Source organism: Lutzomyia longipalpis, chromosome 1 (genome assembly GCF_024334085.1).
Source record: "Lutzomyia longipalpis isolate SR_M1_2022 chromosome 1, ASM2433408v1".
NCBI classification, from domain to species: Eukaryota; Metazoa; Arthropoda; class Insecta; order Diptera; family Psychodidae; genus Lutzomyia; species Lutzomyia longipalpis.
Genome location: NC_074707.1, coordinates 42541661 through 42563766, shown reverse-complemented (window position 1 = coordinate 42563766; position 22106 = coordinate 42541661). Strand labels below are relative to the sequence as shown.

The 22106-nt window shown below is 36.4% G+C and overlaps 4 protein-coding genes across 4 annotated transcripts in view; 2 read left to right on the top strand and 2 right to left on the bottom strand.

Annotated features, from left to right (window-relative positions):
• The window catches only part of LOC129787458 (fork head domain-containing protein FD4-like), a 416355-nt gene that overhangs the window by 246051 nt on the left and 148198 nt on the right, over positions 1 to 22106 (bottom strand). The window lies entirely within an intron of this gene.
• LOC129787455 (BTB/POZ domain-containing protein KCTD9) lies at positions 4 to 1103 on the top strand. Its single transcript, XM_055823039.1, has one exon. The coding sequence runs from the start codon at positions 4 to 6 to the stop codon at positions 967 to 969; it is 966 nt and encodes a 321-aa protein (XP_055679014.1). The 3' UTR covers positions 970 to 1103.
• On the bottom strand, positions 1133 to 2078 carry LOC129787456 (peroxisome biogenesis factor 10). Its single transcript, XM_055823040.1, has one exon. It carries the CDS (start codon positions 2060 to 2062, stop codon positions 1133 to 1135), a length of 930 nt encoding a protein of 309 aa, XP_055679015.1. The 5' UTR covers positions 2063 to 2078.
• On the top strand, positions 2064 to 12054 carry LOC129787436 (methenyltetrahydrofolate synthase domain-containing protein). The gene is made up of 9 exons (XM_055823011.1): positions 2064 to 2253; positions 2517 to 2681; positions 2809 to 3009; positions 7565 to 7740; positions 9036 to 9226; positions 9308 to 9443; positions 9565 to 9612; positions 9697 to 9886; positions 9970 to 12054. The coding sequence occupies exons 1-9, from the start codon at positions 2217 to 2219 to the stop codon at positions 10176 to 10178; spliced, it is 1353 nt and encodes a 450-aa protein (XP_055678986.1). The 5' UTR covers positions 2064 to 2216; the 3' UTR covers positions 10179 to 12054.

The window sequence follows — 22106 nt, the reverse complement described above, 5'->3', positions numbered from 1 at the left end:
GAAATGAGTGATACACCATGTGGAAGCAGGACAGTAATCGAGGCAGATGAAGTAGCCAAGAAACTCCCCAAATGGATAAAATTAAACGTAGGTGGGAAGATTTTTGTGACTTCTCTTACAACACTGACAAAAGAGCCAGGAATGCTGTCCAGGATGTTCTCTCAGGATGGTGCTATGGATCCTAGTGATAAGGATGAACAAGGTGCCTATCTCATTGACAGAAGTCCCAAATATTTTGAACCGATTGTGAATTATTTGCGGAGTGGGCAGTTGGTTTACGACACCAACATCAATCCTCAGGGAATTCTCGAAGAAGCCCGTTTCTTTGGGGTGGAGAGTGTCATTCCACAGCTGGAAGATGCCGTCCGGAGGCTCAATATTACATCTGATGCTCCATTGACTCGGAGGGATGTTGTCAAGGCAATCATTCAGACGTGCAATCTGTCAGAGCTGCGTTTCCAGGGAATTAATCTCTCTGGGGCTGATCTTCGACGGTTGGATCTGAGAAAAGTCAATTTCAAGTACGCCTGCTTGTCGCGGTGTAATCTTTCGCATGCCAATCTCACAAATTGCTGTCTGGAGCGCTGTGATCTCTCTCATGCGGACATGTCGTATGCTCAGATGATCTCCCTCAAAGCCCTCTGTGCCAATATGGAGGGTGCCAATCTGCAGGAGTGCAACTTTGAGGATCCCACTGGTAGTCGCAGTAATCTGGAGGGAGTCAATCTCAAAGGAGCCTGCCTGGAGGGTAGCAATATGGCAGGAGTTAATCTTCGTGTGGCAAATCTGAAGAATGCCAACATGAAAAATTGCAATCTTCGTGCTGCAATCCTCGCTGGTGCTGATCTGGAGAAGTGCAACTTGTCCGGAAGTGATCTACAGGAGGCAAATCTCCGTGGTGCAAACTTCAAAGATGCTCAACTGGAACTCATGCTTACTCCACTTCACATGTCTCAGGCAATTCGCTAAATTCCACGAGAGGAATTTTCAGTATTTTAATGGACTCTCACGTAGATATATCGCTTTATTGTTCCGATTGTTCCGTATAGAGATGAGGATTATGTAACATTAAAGGCTGCTTTATTTATCAAAAGAAAAAAAAATTATCAACAGATCACAAGATTTCTTAGTTTCAGGAATAATTGGCAAGAGGGACAACGGAGCGCCTTTCAAGAGGTTCTCGACACACCGGACAGAGGCTTTTCTGTTCCAGGGAGTCCATAATGCAGTGCCAGCAGAAGAGATGGCCACAGGGTGTTGAGGATGTATTCTTCCTAGGTTCCAGGCAGAGAACACACATCTTGGATGACTGTACAACTCCCTGGTCCACTGATCTTTGCTTCTGAGCTCCTTCATTTGGTTTAATCCGCGATAATTCATCACTGAGGGATTTTGTGGATCTCAAGAAGGCAATTCCCAATTGCAGGAGGGTAATAATTCCAAGGATTCTATAGGCATTCATTGACATTGTGGAGTTAATCCAGTATCTCACGAGGAGATAATTGACTCCAGTCATTCTCTTTGATATATGATATTTCCCCGCAAAGATGTAGAACCAAGCTCTGTGGGCAGTCTTCCACAAGGGCAGAGAATCCTTGAGGTGCCTTAGGAACACCAGAATCTTCTCCTTTGCTTCGGGAACCAAATCTTCCTGGCGAGAGATTCCAGTTTCAATTTTTTGCAGCAGCAGACGAGCAAATTCCTCTCCACACACATCTAGGAGGTAGGTGAGGAGCTGAACATGCCTCTGGGGGAGCTCCCGGTAGCGGCTGTCAACCTGGATCATCCCTGTGTACTCCTCACCAAGTGTCTGGAGGCGAAAGATGGTACTCAGGCCATAGTACAAGCTTCCTGCGATGTACTTTGCTAAATTTTCCGGGAGTCTCAGTCGACGAGACGGTGCCAGGCATTCAATGAGTTCTTCAACACGTCCAGTGATGTCATCCAGGAATAAAGCATCCTTCTGGGCAGCTCTAATCACTTCCGGTTGGCGAGCTTTTGCGTGATTTAGTGACATTTTTTTTACGCAAAAAATTGTTCTTTTTCCGTGAAGCACACACATGTGTGTGTGACGTGTGCGATAAATGTATAGTTGTGTGTGTGAACGTCTTCTTGCAGCTTTCTCGTAGTATTCTCGCAGCTTTCTTGCAGTTTTCTCGCAGCTTGGTAAAAATCAGTGGCTGTCATTTTTTCACAGCAAAGAAAATCCGGAAAATATGGAGCCTGCAAAGGAAAATGGGGACATCCCGAAGAGTAAGTACACCCCTGGGGGTCCCTGCATTGGGCGCTGGTGGAATTCGGGTGGGAAATGGGGGATTTTGGGGGGAAAATGGGCGTGAAAAAAAGAGCGCACCCAGACCGCAATGAAAAATTCGGTAACCCCGAAACACGAGGCGTGTTTTTGTTTTTCGCGCATTTGGGCATTTTTCGCGGCACCTCGCCAGCTTGGGTGCTTCCGGAGGTGTTTGGGGCTGTGCAATGGGACCGGAAGTAATGCATAGTGGGAATTTTTGCAGGTGAAGAGATCACCAAGAGGTCAATTCGTGTCCAAGTATGGAAGAAGCTCCTCGAGCAGAAAGCCGCAACTCACACGAACTACGTCTACAATCGCATTACGAACTTTGTGGGGGCCGAGAAGGCCGCCGCCCTCCTGGCTGATACGCAGGAGTTCAAGAATGCCCGTAAGTTCTCTTTACTCTTTTAGATTCCCTGTGGGGGAGAATATTTTTCAGGGAGTGGCCCCTTTTTGAGCATTTTTGCCCTAAATTGTGAATTTTTTCTTCCCAATTTGACCTTAAAAAAATGCAGAAAGAGTGAAGATCAACACGGATAAGCCGCAGGAACCCATCAAACTGCTGGCACTTGGCGCTGGGAAGCCTCTTTTTGTGTCCCCAGTGCGCGACTCCACTGCCCTCCTGGCAAAGATCGAAGCACCAGCTGATGCCGATCTTACAGTCCAGAAGCAACTCATTCGCCCACAGGGACTCCGTGAGAATGGTCAGGAAATCAGTGAGTATTATTTTATCTTCTCTCTCAATTTATTTTTAAGGAACCCCCCCACTTCCATGTGGTGGAAAATGACCCCTAAATAGAGAAAAGTTTGAAGGTCTCACCAGAGAATTTTGTTGCTAAAAAAGGAAAATGATTCACATACCCGTTCTTAATTTATTCTTGAGAACATTTTTTTTCTTCTAAGTTTGTCTTTTGCAATTTACGATCATTGTTTGCATAATGTTTTGTTTTATAAATAAATCACACAACATAGTTGAAATGCAATATGTTCAAAATGATATTGATGGGAAAAAGTATTGAAAATCTCTCCCCTCGAACATGTTTAGTTATTTAATTACTTCATTTATGTTAACGAAATGCTGGAGGATTTATTTTGATTAGAAGAAAATTTATAAACAACATGAGCCTAAAAGGCAAATATCCATGGGATTTTCGGGGCTATTTATTCCAAATTTATGTTACTGATTAGAGTGAACCACCTAAAACTGGTTCAGGGTAAAATATTTTTCCAATGAGGCATAGAATCTAATTTAGATTTCTTTTTTGGTAAAAATAAAACCGGAAATAGCAAAAGAAATAGAAATTAGCTAATAGGGCTAATAACACAGCGGATATGTTGTGAATGTAATCAAATTAATTTTTAGATATTCTCAAGGTTTTTTTTTAATTACGTGAATTTGTATTAATCTTTTTAAATTAACTTTGCATAGAAGTTCGCAATGCAAAGTCAAATAGGAATTAACAAATTAGAACTCTGGCTAAATTGATCAACCAATCAGAAAGAATCTCTTATTCTTCTTCCTCTTATTTGATATTTCAACTGAGATGCTGTGATTTCATTGGCTAGAGCTAAACTCTTCCTTAACTCTATCTGGTAGAGCCTAAGTGCATAGTTTCTTTGAATAGAATATTCAATTTATTAATTAAAAATTAATAAAAAAAAAAGAATTATTCGTTAAAAATTTAGCTTTATAAAAAAAGAAATATATTTTTTTATTAATCGAAGCATAACGTTTACGCTCAGCATATCTGGGTTAGATCAAAGTAAAGAATTTCAATGCATTGATTCTTCCAACTGCAATAATTGGTTAATCCGTGGGTATTTGAAAGCAAACAAAAAGATTAATTTGCGATTAATGTAGTACCGCTGGTACTAACTGTCATGGTATAGGACAGATTGGCTTATGAGTGTGGGGTTGGCGGGAGTCTTAAGGTGACTCTTTCTCCCAACCACCGTAGTACGGTTGGCTCAGTTGCTCGTCGGCCATGGGGTCGTACGGACGGACCCACCCCATAAGTCTGAATCGTAGTACCTGGCTATGACAATTGGTATCTCATTGTCAGGTATTTTACAATTCAGAAGTGGGATTAGCCCAAATAACGTTCGCGGAAGTGGAACGCGTCAAAAAGTAAGTGATTTGTGCAAGAATCGCGAGTGAAAATTTCATGGCGTCACCTTGACGTCACGTGGTGAAATTCGCGGAAAAAGTCCTCCGTTTTGGGACTTTCGCGACGTAGAAAATCGCGTTGTAGCACCCGTGAGTGCTAAGTAATAGTTTCCCCGTTGTGAAAAGTAGCGAAATGCGGGAAAAACACGTCGCAAAAGCCGTGAAAATCGTGTCGAAAAAGTGACATTTGGGCAATTTTTGTGTTTGCCAGACGCGAAATGTGTGCGGAAAAAAGTCCTTCGTGGGGCTTTTTCGGGGCATAGGAAGTTCCGTCGTGGTTTCCTTTGATGCGAAAAAACGTTTTCGCAAAGGAAAAATCGCCGCGAGTGAAAAAAAAATGACATTTTCATGCGGGATTTTTCATGCGCAAAAGTGTGTGTGTGTGCTGAAGCGGCGTGCGCAGGCACGGCGAGAGCGTGTGTGTGTGAGCAGCAGCGTGAGTGGCAACGTCATCGAGGCCTCCAGCAACACACACACACACTCACACACCAGCGAAGTCAGCGACAGCAGAGAAGCTGAGTTTGGCTGCGGGGTGCGTGAGCACAGGATGCAGCAAAAGGAGTGCATGCACAAACATGCGAGGAAAAAAAAATAAAATGGAAAATCGCAAGTATTTTCTTAGATTGGAGAGTGGTATTCTCCAAATTGGTTATTCTGATGTTATTGAAATTATTTCAATGTTTAACCCTGAAAAGCGCTTTTCAACCCCCTGATATTCTCTTAATGTGTTGTTTGTGTTTATGTATGAAATGAACATTTAACATGTTATTTTAAGAGAATTTAATTGCAAGATTGCTTTACAGTTGTTGAGGAATAAAATAGTAGAAATTATTCCTGGTTTGTAAAGTTTTAGGCCGGGAAAGTCATCTCAGATGGAACCCGATAAAACCGATAAAAAACAATTCTGGTGCAATGTGGAAAAAAATGAAATAATTGGCAAGTTTTTCTTTCAGCGAGTTAGGAAAAAAAAATAATAAAGAATAAAAAAAAAGAGTCTCGTGTTGCATAAGAATTATGTAGGAAAAGGTTGAAATTTTCATGGAAATTTCAGGAAATTTGAAATAATAGAGAAAATATTTTGATGAAAATTTCAAAGGGTTGAATTCTGATGCAACGTAACATTAATTGAAGGTTAAATTCTATCAAGGTTGGAAACTTCAAAAGAGTGCACAGATCTCAAACAATCGTCAGGAGACTCTCTGAGATTCTTTGAAAAAGGAGGGGAAAGAATTGAGGGTTTTGTGCGTAGGAAGAGTCACAAGGGAAAGTCCAATAGGAAATAAGTCCACTTCAGTAATTATGAATTGACACCAGAATGTATAAGTTCGGAAATGTGGTTAGATTCAATGTAGTCGTGGGAGTGATAATTTGGAATTTCTGGATACGTCTACGGGAGTCAGCGGTTCCACAAGTCAAAGTATGCTGTGAAGCATAGGTAGTTAGAGAGTGACAAGTGGCAAAGGCTAATGAATAGTGTAGCGTGAAGTGATCTCCTCGGATCGATGTACAGAAGCACTGGATACTCAAGAAGAAGGAAATCTGTTTCTATTGTTTCGGTCACAATAGGGTATCGGAGAGGAAAATAGATGTGCTAGTGTGCATGGAGAACTTGTTTCACTGGGAAGCATAGAATTAGTGCTCGTAATGTTAGTGAAACGGATAAGTGGCATTATGTCGTAAAAATAGTTTCTCTTCTGAGCGATGCTTTTCACAGCATTTGATACCTGGGCGAAGGGAAGTTCTCTGAAATGGTTGTTTCGCATAGTGAGGTAACAAGGAAGAGAGGTGCATTTGTGCACATGGAAGAGCGATTCACTCTGTTTATGTGTTCAGTAGAAATACTGTGATAAACTGGCTCTTCAAGCATCCATAGAACCATTATGATGAGGCAAGGTTATCAATCTGACGCCTCAATAGATATGGTAGAATGGATGAATAGGAATGTAGGTCTGGGCGATCAATGGACGCATTGTAAGCTAGACAAGACATTCAGGTCATGTATCTATGCAACCAGTTAATACTAAAGACAACAATCATGAGTTGTCGTTGATCGGATGGACAAATTCATGAGTCTGTGAGTAAATGCTACTGGTATAGATAAGGCATGACGAATAGGTTTTCGCGGAGAGGCATCATGCTTGCATGGTGGGCCTGTTACGTTGAAAACCTTAAATGTCGTATTGATTAACATCAATCCAAGGTTAAGGTCCAAGGTTCTTGATAGTTAGTCATACGGCGAATGGTTTCTCGGAGACACTAGTCTCTATGGAACGAGCTTACGGTTCCTGGAACTGGGTAAGCTAAGTCTAGACATATGTTCCATGAGAAACAAGTAACATGGCGAAAGCTGTGTTGAGAGAACCTTCTGTAGGTTCATGGGTGTGATGATTTTGTGTCATGTGCACTGGCGTACTAAATCAAACAGAACCCTTGTGTACTTGGACTATCAGGTACGGTTCCATTAGGAACATTTTGATATGATCTTCAGTTTGTGCAAAGAGTTGTTGTCTAATACAGACTTGTACTCTATACAAAGGACCGCAGTTGTTATCGCATTCATTGCGAAGTATACTGGTCGAAGATCACGGGAAAATTCGGTCAATCTGTCTTGCTTTTCCTAGCTTGTGCCGAGGACGTCACAAAAGTCAGGAATGGCCGAATGTAGTACCGCTGGTACTAACTGTCATGGTATAGGACAGATTGGCTTATGAGTGTGGGGTTGGCGGGAGTCTTAAGGTGACTCTTTCTCCCAACCACCGTAGTACGGTTGGCTCAGTTGCTCGTCGGCCATGGGGTCGTACGGACGGACCCACCCCATAAGTCTGAATCGTAGTACCTGGCTATGACAATTGGTATCTCATTGTCAGGTATTTTACATTAATAACTCGCTCTGAAATATTTCTCATATCGTACACTCCAATACAATACCTCTCACTGATTGCCCACCAACTCGCGCGTTGATCGCACAAATCAAATCGTGATTACGCTAAAATGGGAAAATCCTCCGCAAACCTAAAGCCAAGCTTAGAAATACAATTTTCCCAACAAAATGAGTTTTTTAAGTAAAAAAATAATCTTCAATTTAATTGCATTTTTTCCTGAAGCTCATGACACGGACTTGAAGCTGGATATGATTGTAATTGGATCTGTTGCGGTGGATAGAGATGGACGTCGAATTGGCAAGGGGAATGGCTACGTGGATCTGGACTTTGCGCTTCTCGTGCACTGTGGAGTTATCACCAATGACACCCTAATCGTGACAACGGTCCACGATGCTCAGGTCCGTCTATCTCTTAATGTTTTTTTGTGTGTTTTTCATGTTGCGAATTCTCATGAAAATGCAACGTATGCGAATGCTTATCAACGCCTCTCTTGTTTTAGCTGTGTTTCTTTCAGACACAGCTTTTGTGTACCGAGCAAAATCGAAAGTCGTCAGATCGGGCTCAAACTTGGTATGAGCACGAATTAGGGTCCCCACATTCCAAAAAACGTATGCGTCAAAAAAAAATTTTTCCGGCCGGCCGGCCGTCCGGCCGGCCGTCCGTAGTATAACACTGAATTGCGAGAGAACGGTGATAGATAGAGACTTGCGGTAAACGGCAAAGTTAAAATATCGACTGGAAGACATCCGATTATGAGGTCAAATCCACCCCCCCACCCCTGCGTCCGCCATTTTGAATAACCTCAAAATTTTGTTTTCGCTATATTTCAGCCCCTATAATAGCTAAAAATCTGAAATTTTTATATTTTGTAGGGGCCATCAAGAGCTTTCCAACGATACCTCATTTTCGAAAATCGGTCAAGCCGTTTAGTCAATATGGCCGCCACAATTTTTCATCGAAAATCGACCATAACTCGAAAACGGCTTGACCGATTTTGATCAACCCGGGGTCAAATGAAAGCTCTCAAGAAACCCTACAACTCTCTAGAACATCCGAAGTTTTAAAAGTGACCGCTAGGGGGCCAAAAATGAAAAACAAAATTTTCGATGAGTTTTCGATGAATATCTCGAAAACGGCGACATAAATTTTTTCATTTTTTGATATGTTATAGCTGACTATATTATCTAGCTCCATGCCAAAAATGAAGAAAATCTATGGATTCGTTCTCGAGATATAGCCTTCCAAAGTTGGCATGTCATATCTCGGGTTCTACAAGTCCGATCTTGATCACCTCAAGCGCAAATGAAAGGTTTCGTGAAACCCTACAAATGTCTAGAACATTGCAACTTCGAGAAATGACCGCAAGAGGCGCTAAAATGAAAAACAAAGTTTTCGAAAATTTCGAACTCGAATTTTTCGAAAATGGCGACATAATTTTTTTTCATTTTTCGATATGTTATAGCTGACTTCAAGACCTTTCAAACAAAAAAAAATTTATGAAAATCTATGGATCCGTTCTCGAGATATGGCCTTCCAAACATTTCTTAGGGTATGACTTTTCAACCTTTCCCGACTTTGCGCGTATTTAAATTAATTCGCGTTCTAGTTTGCTCTCACAAGATTGGTACACTGAAAGAAACACAGCTCTCGTAAGCTTGGTCAGCTTACCAGTACATTTTTTTCTGCATTGTAGGTCTCAGAGAGCTTACCGACGGATCTGTTCAAGAGCTACGATGTACCTGTGGATATGATTGTGACACCCACGGAGGTGATCCGTGTGGCAAAGCGCCTTCCGCGTCCACAGGGTATTGAATGGCATTTGCTGTCGAATCGTCGTCTAGGCATTGTGCCCGTGCTCAAAGTCATCAAAGAGAAGGAGGAGGCGTAAGTGATCTAATGCTTTAAATATTGTGCAAAAGAACAATTATTGCATTTCTCATTGTTTTCATTTTATCTTCTTAAAAGATCGGGCAAGGTGATTGAGCTCAAGTCCGAAGATACTGATGTTGAGACAAATCGCAAGCCTCGTCAGAATCGGAATAAGCGTTTCATGCGACGCACTCGTAAGCCGCGCAATTCTGAGAATAATGGCGATAATAACGTTAGTATCTTTTTTACTCATCGATAAATTTAATTTTTGATGCATGTTTTATGACACAGTGAAATGGATGACGATGTGCCTTCAGCTGTGAATAATTATTTTATATTTTTTTTTCTTGTAGGAAAATCAACGAAATCGACGCCCACGTAGGAAATTTCCAAGACGTCGTGTAAGTTTTTGACAATTTTTTTTTTAGTTTGTTTCTTGTGGGTAAATTGTTGCGATTACTTTTGTTTTTCAATGCATTTTACAGAGCGAGAGAGACAATCAGAATGGTGGGCAGGAGAATCCGGATAAGCCAGCTGGGGATCGTCGTCGAGGAACTGATCACAGCAATAATATTTGTATTAAAGTTACAAATATCTCCAAAAATATCCGAGTGAAGGACATCAAGCAGGAGATTCGAAAACGTGGTTGCAATCCACATTTTATCTCTTGGAAAAGTAAGTTCATTGAAAAGGAGAATCTTTTAAAAAAAATGAAAGAAAATTATTCGGAAATAAAATAAAAATTTCTTTCCTTTCAGACGGAAGATGTTTCTTGTATTTCCACAAACCAGCCACTGACATTGAGCAGGCTACCGAAGATCTCCTCAACTCCCTGGCTAATCTGAAGGTGAGTGTTGAGAATGAGGAGGTTGAATTGCGCGTTGAAGTCATGAAGATGAACAATCAGGAGCGCAATAATAAAAACGATCTAAATAGAATTGAGACCACTGACGTCACAGCAGTGTAAATCAATTTTATTTTCTTTAAACTAAATGAAAAGAAGAAAAATCAAGAATTTTTTTTTTTAAAAAGAAGGTGGGATTAATAGCAAAGAAGTAAAGCGGTGAGAAGAAAAAATCTCCACGGAGATTTTTTTTATTTTGAAATAATTGCTAAAAAAAAAATTTGAAATAGTGAAAAGAGATCGAGAACAAAAATATAAAAAAAGAGAATTATTGAGAATTTTAGACAAGCGACCGATTTATTGCAAAGAAGGATGCTTCATTAATATTTTGTTTTTTTTTATATCGAAATCAAAGAATTTTTTGATTGTTTTTCAAATGAGTTTTATAATGCGACAAAAAATATGAAAAAAAACCTAAAAAAAAATTGCAGTTCAAAGATTTTTCATACCAATAATGATATATTATGATTTTCTGTTTTTAAACCAATTTAACAATTAAAATTTCTTTTATCTTTTCTCCAATTTTTTATTTTATTTCATTATGAGCTAGATTAATTGCTCTTAAAATTGGTAAAAGAAAAATTGACAATTTTTTTTAAGTACGATAGAAATGATGATTGATAAAAAAAAGAGATTAAGAAAGAAGAAAAAAAAAAGCACATAATGAAGTAATATTTAAAAGAAAAAAAAAAGAAATAATTAACCCATTAACAGATGAGATCAGTAAATTGAAGAAAGAAAAAAAAGAGAGATATGATGAAAAAATAACTACCTATATAAGAGTTTTTAATTGTAATAATACGTATAAATTGACAAGAGAATGAAGAGATATTTCAATATGTTTTTGAAAACAAAAAATAAATGAATTAACAACTTTTTTTTTCTTTCCAAAAAATAAAATCTAATGACGACCTAACATTATGATTTATTATTTACAAATGAGAATGAGAAATGAGAAAACGAACCACAATATTTATGTTAAATATATTTTTTTTCTTCGTGTTAACATAGTTTTATATGGATAACATTTTTCCTCTTTTTCTTTTTAAATGCATCGTGCAGGAGAAACGGCAAAGAAATAATTTAAAAAAAAAGCTCTTAAAGCTCTTCTTGTGAATTAGTTGGTATTGATATTGTGCAAATAATGTCGGCACAAATTTTCTATTTTCTATCCTAATGAAAAGTTTTTTTTAATGTACAAGTATAAGTATAATATTTATTTAAGTTCTTTCTTCTTGCATTACCTCCTTGTTGTGTCCATCATTCAGAACGTCTCTCATTTGATTACTTTTTAAGCGCGAGATGTTCCGTTTTCTCCTGCAAAGTTTTACTTTATTTTTTTCACTTCTTGTGCATCAAAAATATCTCTTTTGACAAAAAATAAATTTGGAACCACGAAAATGAGTAAAAAATTTTTCAAATTCTCTTTCCTTCAAATGAAATTCCCTTCATTTTGCAGTTCAATGAAATTTTACTACAATGAGACGTAACAAGTTTTGTATGACATTTAATAGAACCTCCACAATTTTTTTTAAAGATTTTTTTTTGTGCGGAAAAAGGGATCATATTTTCTCCTTTAAAAATAATCCCACTGATTTTCAGAATAGAGAAAAATTACAAAACAAGAGAAAATCTTTCTTATCTAAAAAAGAAAAACCAACAAAATCGTAAAGAAATTGTGTCAAAGCAAAAGAAATTTTGCCCTATACCCAAATCATATTGAAAAAAAAAAGAAAATCATTTTTATTAGAATGAACAAAATAAACATTTATTAATAAAATATATTATTATATACAATTTATTCACAATCAACATTTTATTATAAACTTAAAACAAACAAAAAAATACACAGAAATAAATAATTAAAATGCAAAACTGTTTAAATAAAATACAAGACTGTTATGGGCTCTGATGGAGAAGGTTTTAAAAAATATATATATAAATAAAAAAAAAACAAGCAAAATAATAAAAATTGAAAACTTGCATCAATATGTTGCGTAAAAATAAAAATATTGAAGAAAAAAAAAGATAAAAGAACGATAAAGTTTTAAGAAGTAAAAAAAAATTACAAGGACTTTTTCTATATTGATTGAAATAATATAACGTATATTTTTTCATGATGCTGAAAGATATTGAATTAATAAATGTACTTTAATTATATATAAAAATAACTATAGATATGTAAAGAGAAATAAAAGAAACAAAAAAAAAACATAAAATATTGCGTTTGGAAATTAATGGAACTTCCGTATCGGTGCAGGATGCAGAAAGGAGATGTGATTATACATTATTGTTCAATTTCATGCTCATGGTTGGGAGCTTAGAAATTATGCTTTTCCATGAGCGTTGTTTGTTCACAAACCAATCTCTCGTTGTTGCAAGGATCGAAACAAATTATGCATCAGTAGCACACAACACAGAAATTACAGAGAGAAGGATCAAAATGAAATTAGGGGTAGAAGGTAGAATTGATTATGAAACAATAGAGTTCGACGGACTGAATTGTCAAGAAAAGCTGAGAAAATTTTGATTTATCTAGTTGGTTTTTATATTTGTCTAATTTACTCATATTTTACGGGAAAATTCTTTTCCTTGGTTAGGAAGCTTTTCTAAATACGTAAAGAACCGGTTTAATGCAGGAATTGATTTTTACGCGATATGCAATAAATAAAATCACTTACAGGCAAATTGACTGATCCATAATGTTTTCATCAAAAATTTTCTTAATTTTTTGCAAAACGAGAAAATTACGAGAAAAATTTCGTAAATCGTAAAAAGAATACGTAGTTAGGTAGTATTTCTCACGTTTTGCATATTTTTCCGGTTATTCTGGTTAAATTCGTCGATTTTTTTACGCATTAGAAACTGAAAGAATCATCCAATATTGTCGTTGATTTAAATGATAATTTTTTACAGCTTTGTGCGTAGTCTAGAAGTATCTCACACTATTTGAACATCAAAAGCAACTGAAAATGGAACGTCGAAGCAATTCTTTAATGCTTAAAAACTTTCTCTTCTTTCCTCAATTTTATTTTGTTCTCTAAAAAATACTCTTCATACGGAAAACTTAAAAGGGAAACTTACAAACAGTTTACTTTTCATATAATAATTTTATACGCCTCTACACGTTACAAGTTTTCTCACAGAGACGCAAAGGAAGGAAAACTAATAAATTTGTGACCATGTGCCTAAGCACCTTTCGAAAGTTTGTATATGTGTGTGTGTGGAGATCCTTTTCGCCACAAATGTGAACTTTTTCACGAAAGTTTTCCCCCCAAAGGGGGGTGGGAATAAAAACACATTCATTTCCTACATTTGGGGCCAATTTATTGCTTCCCCTTTGGCTCCTATTTTTTGGGCCATATGGGTGTGAGTCAAGGTTTATCGCTAATGGTCGGTAATTAGAGGAACGTTTTCAATGTTTTCTCACATCAACATTCTCTTCTTCACCCCCATCTTGCGCTAAATTATTCTATAGACAAAGCAAAAGGTATTTTATCTACCAATAAATTCTCATTTTCTAAACAAAAGCTTATAAGTTATTTGAAATTATGAAAAGTATGTGAGAGCTTTTCATTTTATCCGCTTTTGGGGTCTGCAGAGGAACTCCTTCAGCAACACCGCACTCTATAAGCTTTCGAATAACATGGGTTCTTATTGAGATGGAAAGCAATATATGAATTTTAACTATTTTGAGAGGAATAAGTTCAGCGAATGTGTTAATAAATTATTCTGAGAAAATTTGCAACACTGCACATAGGTGCTAATGGCGTTAGGCATTCTATGTTGCAAAATATTCAGGTGGAGGGGGAAGTTTGAAAATCATTAAAACTAGTTGGAAAAGTTTGATAGGTTGTTCTAAAATACCTAATAAGAAGTTTTATTATGAAAATTAAATGGTTTTTCCAACAAACACAGCCTTAATTTAATTTAAACAAAGAGAAAACTTAAGAATTTTCATTAAAATAATTTTATTGAATTCCTTAAAACTTCAAAAACCACAGAATAAACAGAACAAAGCTTAACTTTACGAAAAAGTTCTTTTGAAAGAATTTCATGTTGAATGCAATAATAAACCATAATATTGTTGGAATGCTCAAATAAGTTTGTTCATCTTTCATTTCTCAGACTTTTAATTTAGAAATTCTCAAAGAAAATTAATTTCATGAGAATTCTTAACTTTAATGATGGAAAAAGACAATTCAAGACCTTAAGAATTTAATTCTCAAACCGAATTGATTTGCATAATCTTAAAGTTTAATCCATTGAGTAGTAAAGTCTTCGGGGGATCACATTAAATTAATTTTCAAAGTGAACAAAGGAGAAATGCGGGTTTGGTGAGCAAGGAGAGGTGATGGGGGTGACCAGTATATGGTCAAAAGGGTGGAAAGTGTGGGTTTCGAAAGTAATCGATGCGGTATTTAATGCAAACTTTCTCCCATAATATGCCACAGAGAAGATTTAGTAGAGTATGTAGGTAGCAAGCAACTATATGGAAAGTAGCCCGCAGTGGAAGTCAATTTCCCTGACATTCTCCTAGGGTGGATCAGATGAATCTTGTGCCATTCAAAAGCCCGCAACTTGAGACGCAAGAAGTTTCAGTCGATTAATTAATGGTAATTCCCCCGCATGTGATTTATGGAGACGATGAGAAGAGACATAAATTGCTCGTGTTATATTCCATTTCTGGTGGAATGGTGTGGCGGTGCGGATAAAGACGATGGCAGCCAGTAATTATCGGTAGTTATGCCTCTTTTCGAGGAATTTTCACTCATCAATTTTCCCAAACCCTCATACGGGAGGGCTCGCATCTTCACACCGTGTCTGTGTGTCTGGTATTGTAGTACCTTAGTACGCCTCTGGGCTTTTCATATGGAGCCTTCCATTCATCTTTGTCTTCAGTGGGGGGTCGAAACGGTGGTGCACATACAGGAAGTTGAAGACAATTTCAGGGAAAAACACCCACTAATGAGACTCTGCCGCACACGCACAATTTTTCCTCATATGAGGCTTTTCCTGCCCCAATTCTTTTTGCTTGATCTACTTGTTTGCACGAGAAACATTCGAAATTTCATTTACAACAAGCCCCACATAGATAGATTCGACACGTAGAGGGAAAAATTAATTTTGATTGAAAAGAAAAATATCATATAGGGGAGAAGAATTCAATTTTGTGTTGCTTTTGTTGGGATGTGTTGGCATTATGTTGTTAGGAAATGAAGAAGAAAAAAAAGCTTGTTAGGTAGCATTGATGGCATTTGGTGAGATTAGAAAGGTATAGAAAGTCGTCTAAACTGTCCAGGGGGGATTCTTAATAATCAGGAAAATCCTCTTAAATGGAATTACCAATTTTCTTCAACGCCATTTTTGTGAACAGCGTAATGAGCTTAATCTAAAGGAGTTTATTCACTTTTGTTCTTGTTATAAATTCGTTCTTTATTGTACTAATAAAAACTTAAAAAAAAAAGACAAAATTATTCAAGAAAATTCAAACAGATTTTTTATTTTAGCATAAGAATTCCTAAGGAGAAATTTTTGAAAAGCTGAAATATGCGTCAAAATGCTTCAAATAAGGGATTGTTCAGGAATTTTTAAAAGTTTTCAAGTTAAAAATTCAAATAAATTCTTCAACCGGAATTTGGAGAGTAAAATTTAATTTTTTCTACTGGAAGAAGAAAATTCCCTGACGAAGACTGGATGAGCATAAAATATTTTTTAACATTTGACGAGAATGCAAGATTTTTAATTTTTCTTTAAAAATCTTTTAGACCTGTTTCGGATTGTTTTTTAATATATTTGACGAAATATTGAAGAAATAGAAAATCTGTTTGGTTGTTTTTAAAGATTTTTATATTATTTCTTCAAGATTTTCTTAGACTTCTGTGTACCTATACCTAATTGAAGTCGTAAAATAAACAACTGTGAATAGACTCCTTAAATAAAAGAAAAACCTAAGAAAATTCATTTTTTGTGCATTTAATAGAAATCTCAGGGTACTGCAAAACATAGAGTATCAGATTGGAATTGATTTAGCACTATGAGTAAATTATTTTCCTCGCAACTTCGGCAAATTTGAAGTTTTTAATTTAATTTTCTCCCTTAGCACAGTAGAGGCAGCTGATGTTGTATCCTGCTGTGTGAGAGAGCTTTTCCTTAAGCTTTTGCAATATGGTGGAAGTAATTAAAGTACAAGCAGATAGATCCGGGTAAATTCAGACCCAGCACGAACATTTTGATCAATCGCCGGGAATCTTGCTGTGTGATTATGCTACTATGTAAGTTGGGACTGGTGCGGAAACGTTAGAGGAAATGTGCCTTGAACTTTCTTTTGACCTCACTGCCTGCCTTTACTCTGCCGAAAATGGCATCAGCATAGAAAATGTGGTACAAAACATTTTACTCCCCCCCGCCCCACCGGAAACTTTCACATGTGGAGGCACAAAATTTATCCTCACGTACAGAAATGGCCTAAGTGTGGTTATCGAATTTGTCCGGGGAAATTGTTCATTCGACACCATCAAGGAAATGTAATTCATGGTGGAAAACCCTCCTACACATCAGGGTGGGAGGGGGAGGGGCAAGGATTGGGGGGTTAGGGCTTTATCTATAGGTCCACTGCGGGTGTGTGTGTGTGTAGTGTGGTAAAAGGGGTGGAATTTGCGATTGATATATTCAGTGAGGGGTGCTATGTACGATTGTTGTGCTCAGCAAATGGTTGAGGGTGAAAAAGCATGTGCTGTGCTGCTGATTACCGAATTACCACACAAAGTCACAGATTTCTGCGTAATCTTCCTTTTCGCAGTGTGTTGTATTAAAAGCTCCTCCGAAGGGGTATGTTATTCCATTGAAAAAGAACCATTTTGATTTGTCTTTTCAATTACTTGACGAAGATAAATTTTATTTTATTTTCTTTTTAGTTAGGCCTAAGGTTAGATGTTAAATTTAAAGTCTTCTCAATGGGGTTCTGAGAAAAATATCAATTCAAGTTTTATTTGAGATTTTATTTTCTTAAATAATAAACCTTCCACTTCCTTTGGGCTTCAATTAAATATGATCCTCCTTGATATGTATATTAAATGCATTAATTTAAATGATTTATGACTACGAAATTAGATGCCATAGGATACAAACAACACAATGTCTCTTATTCAAACGACGCGATGGTTATTCTGCAGAATGTTGCCTTCGTATGGCAGCGAAGCATACCCCAAACCATGTGGCAGTTCCATTTCCTTCTTTCGCGGAGAAGCTTTTATTTGTCCTACACTCGCACACTGGCCCAAATTCAATTTGCTGACGATGGGTGGAATTTAATATTTATTCAGATGCAAAATAACTTTGTCGTGCGTCTTTCCTGATGGCGAAAATCAAATCTATGTTATTTTTATATTATTCAGGATCAAATTTAATTTGCATATTTCACTTATACAGTCTTTTGAACTTTTGTGTATTTTTTCGCTGGTGGTCTTTTCCTTAAGAAAACTTCCTTCCTCTTTTTTTCTCTACACATAAATTCATTCCATTATTCTCATTTCCTGCTACATAGTTGACGGTATATTACGTATTTCTTTAGCTTTGGGGTATGTTAGGATTTTTGAATGGAATTCCGAGAATGCGGAAAATTGTCTTCCAGCGCATTTAAAGAAAAACTATATCATGTGGTGGGAGGAACTTTTTGTGAGACAAATAATCCGGAAATGAACTACTGTTGTCTGTTTTTTTTGAAAATCTTTTTTTAGAAGATTTATTCAGCTTGCAGCTAAAAGGAAGCCAGTTTGAAAGTTTGGATGATTCCAAGAATCAAAATATAAAACACACTTCTGCAGACGATGGGAAGTTTCGTGAGAAAACTCCAAGTGTTTGGTGGAGAATGAACTTTTGTGATAGCAAAGAGCAATGTCTTGTCCATGGGAAAGTAAAGTAGCTCCTCTACACAACACCACAGTGTGAAGGAGAATGAAAAATCCTAGAGCTTTGTTACCATCTGTCCCCTTAAAAAATATATATTTCTTGTACTCATTGTCCATTCCACTTTGGATGCGGTTGAAAAGTAGGACACAGTCACAATAGATGAATATTTGGGGTATATCGAAATACTTTTACACTTCAGTGAAAAGCACCACTTAAGTGCTACAAATTAGCTTTTTCTGCCAGCATAAAAGTCATCTTTTCCCCAACATTCCTCTCACAAAATCCTTTTGTGTAAACAAGGATGTATAAAAAGAAAAGTTAGATGAGGTGTAAGAGAAAATCTTCATAAATTTTACTTAAAAATCCTTCTTTTTCAACTGCACAGCAGTGTGAAGTGTACATATATAAGAAAGTTTCCCTTGTCACTTATAAGAATTGAAATTTCTTCGGGGCTTTCGTATATTAAGTAAAGTTTGCATGCAAAACTTTTCAAAGTGTCTTCATTTGAAATTTATTTGATTCCTCGACTTTGAAAAGGACATAAGTCTAATTTATATTTTATGAAATTATTTCTGAGTAATTTTTCGTGCTCATTAATTAATTCACAACCTTAAGATTTCCATCGAACCGGAAGTTGTTTTTTTTTTTTTAATTTATTTTAAAGAATTGAAATTTTATTTTTTCTTCTCTTTGATTCTGCGAATTCCTCATGAATTTTCGTTGAAAAAAAAAACAATTTTAATAAGGATCAATTGTAGGAAATCCAAAGTTAGGGAACTGCTCAAAATATCGCATTTCACAACAAGATAGAGCAAGGAAGTTATTCATATGAGAAATTTGATCTCTATATAATTTTTTCATCGACTTTATTTTGTTCTATTTATATTTTTTCTATTGAAAGGTCTGCCAAGAAATTCCTCGAACCTTCATTTTCAGGAAAGAATTAAAATTCTGTCGAAATAAACTAAGAAAAATATTGAACTCATATACTTTCATCTAAATAAATAAATTAGAAACTTAAATAAAAATCAAAATTTTCTAAAACCTGGAGTAATGCCGTTTTCAAATAGGACGATTCATATTGTGTTTTATTAACTTATAGTTTAAGATTCACAGAGTGAAGCTTCAATTAAGGTATTCACACCAAACTTAAATTGCATATCAAAAAAACTCCTAAAGAATTAGAATTATATGCAGAATTGTAGAATAATGAATTTTGTTAGGTTTCGTGGCAGTTCTTAATTTGATTTTTTTTAGAAAGTTTGGAAAAAAAAACTTTCTAAATATAAAACTCAAATTCTTTGAGTTGCATTTTTGCATTTAAATGGGATTTTTGCATAATTATTCTTTTAATTTAAATTAGTTTAATTCTTTAAAATAATCTTTTCTAAATTGCACAAAGTTCAGCAAAAAATAAATTTCAACTTTATGGAATTTGATATTTTTGAATTTTTATTTTTCCGGCAAAGACGACGTATTGTTAGTTTTAAAGGGTTTCCAATTTGAATACCTAAAAAATCTTCAACTTCAACTCGCTGCTGCTGCCTGATACCTAATTTGAATTTTTCCTCCGCTCCGTCAACCAAAGAAAAAACAATGGAAAATCATTTTATTCTTGCTTCTTGTATATGGAAGAGCTGAACTTTTGTCTCCAATCGAATTTTTCGTATAGCCTTCGTTTAGAATAATAGGTGGTAGGAGAACATACCCCAAGAGGGAGGTGATTTGATGATGTAAAAGAGAAAGTTTTTGATGGTATCGAGGGAAAATTCACCTCAACTCCTTTCACCCTCTTTGTGGCTCACAAGAGGAAGGAAGGTTGAGAGAGCAAGGGATACATATTGAATTACGGATGTGTAGAGACGACACCTGTTGGAAGGTAAAGCGGAGATGATTTCGGGTGGTGTATATGCGGAATGAAGACCTTAATTAAAATGATAAAATGAGCTATGGATCACTGAGGACAGTCCAGTGAAAATCTCTATCCTTCGGGGGGATTTTCACCAATTTTCCCATTCACCAAAAATTTCTTGGTCTTCCCGCATTTTGTGTGGGCTACACGAGAAATGCGAAGATGAGGAAGATGAGAAGGCAAAAAAATCAATTCGGGAGTATTATGCTTGTCAAATGTCTTTTGTTGAGTAACTTAAGGAACCCCCACAACATACATACACAGAGACTCCCGCAGCTAATATAGCGACCAAAAAGTAGAAGAGAGGGAAGATACTTTTGGGGATAAGGATGAAGTGAAAGGCATTTATGGGTGTTTCTGTTATCAAAGATGTGGTGTGAATTCTGTCAAGGAGGGAAAATGATAATATACGGTTGAGGGTGAAGAGTACACAAAAATCCATAAACCCTCATTTACCTCACCTTCGTGTATGTTAGAAAGTTTTCTCCGCAGAGCTTTTTAGTTGGTGGGAGGAGAAGAAAAGGAGGAGAGAAAAAAATGCAAACACGCTAACTTTCTATATATTCCAAATATATCCTGATTAGAAGCTGTTGTCTCGTCCCTGTGGAATGTACAAGTTGTGTAAACAAATTTGGTGCGATTTTCTGCGGATACAGACACTCTGCATGTTTAACGCTTTACGCGCGCAATCTCATCATTATTTTCCCTACGAACGCTCTTCTCTTTGTAAGTATGCTTTAAACACTTGATGGATATTTCAGCACGGTTTTAGGTTGCCGCCATGGGGAGAACCCAAATCCTTCTGTCGCCTCTAAATCCCCGTCGAAACCATTGATAAAGCATGAGATGCTGCAGCACAAATTTATTTCCTCCTCCGTCATCAATTTAATTCTCCCGTATTCCTAGTTAATCTGGGGCTTCTCATATAAATTTCGAGTGATACTCGCAGCTTTTTGCTGCATCAAACCCTCCCCATTTGAACTTTATTCACGTTACTTATGTTTTTGCTGCACTCACTGCATCCATTGCAACAAACTTTTAATGCACTTAAGTGGAACTTTGCTGTTGAATAAAATCTAATTTAAAGCAAAAAAAAATTGTGGTGTGGAAATATATTCATTATGGAGATTTTCTTTACAAAAAGGAAAGATCGTTTATGGGTAAGATAGAAGAAAAACCTAAAGTGAGAAGAGTGTAAATAAGATTGTACTGAATCTGAATAATTTGGAGGAAATTTTTAATTATTTTTTGAAGTCAGAAGAATTTTTATTCATTTGAAAATTAAGGTGGAAAATCTTGAAAAAAATTCCAATCTTCGTTGAGTGAAAATTCAGCAATACACCCGCTATGTATGTTCATTACGTTAAGTGAAAGCTGCTATGTCTTAGAAAGCTTACATGTAAGCCGGAAGCTTTTAGATGTTTCTGTGTGTTAAGTAGAATTAAGAAACAAATTGATTGATGATAATAAAATGTCCTAAAAGCTCTCGAGTGATTGAGCTTTTCTTTTAAAATTGATAGCAATAAACTGAACCTAGGTAATACTTACATGACACCTCTATATTTGTCTTGGAGCTTAAATCTAATTGAGCTTTGTTTAAAAAAATAAATGAATTTTAAGAACGAAATGGATAAAATTATGGTAAAGAACTTTTCTCTGTAGATTGAAATCCTTTCTTTTTGTGAATTTAGTAAGGAAAGTTTTTGAATTTGTTTGAAGAACAGAGAAAATTAGGAATCTAGAATAAATAAGAGAAACACACGTAAAAGTAAAAGACAATAAGAATCAATTTTAGTGTAAGTAAACGACAGAAGAAAGTTTACATAATTTTGTCCACCACCATGTACTATGTAAAATGTGGGCAATGTAGGTCATGTAGACTTAACTTTCTTTGAGCGCCTGTAAAGGCTGTAAAGTTGGAAAAGCCTAATATCTTTGTAAGTGGAACACACTTTCGCTTTTACTGCAAATATTTACTTAACCATATAAGAACGTACAAACTCAAGAAAATCAATAGAAGACGCTTTAACAAACCTCTGTGGTTTTCCCTCTAAAGACATGTTGTAGGGTATGGGGAAAGCAATTGCACTGAATAGCCCCTCAAATATACATTTTATACTACCTCCTTGGAATTTAATTAAGGCCACCTTGCTGTTTTATTGGGTAGT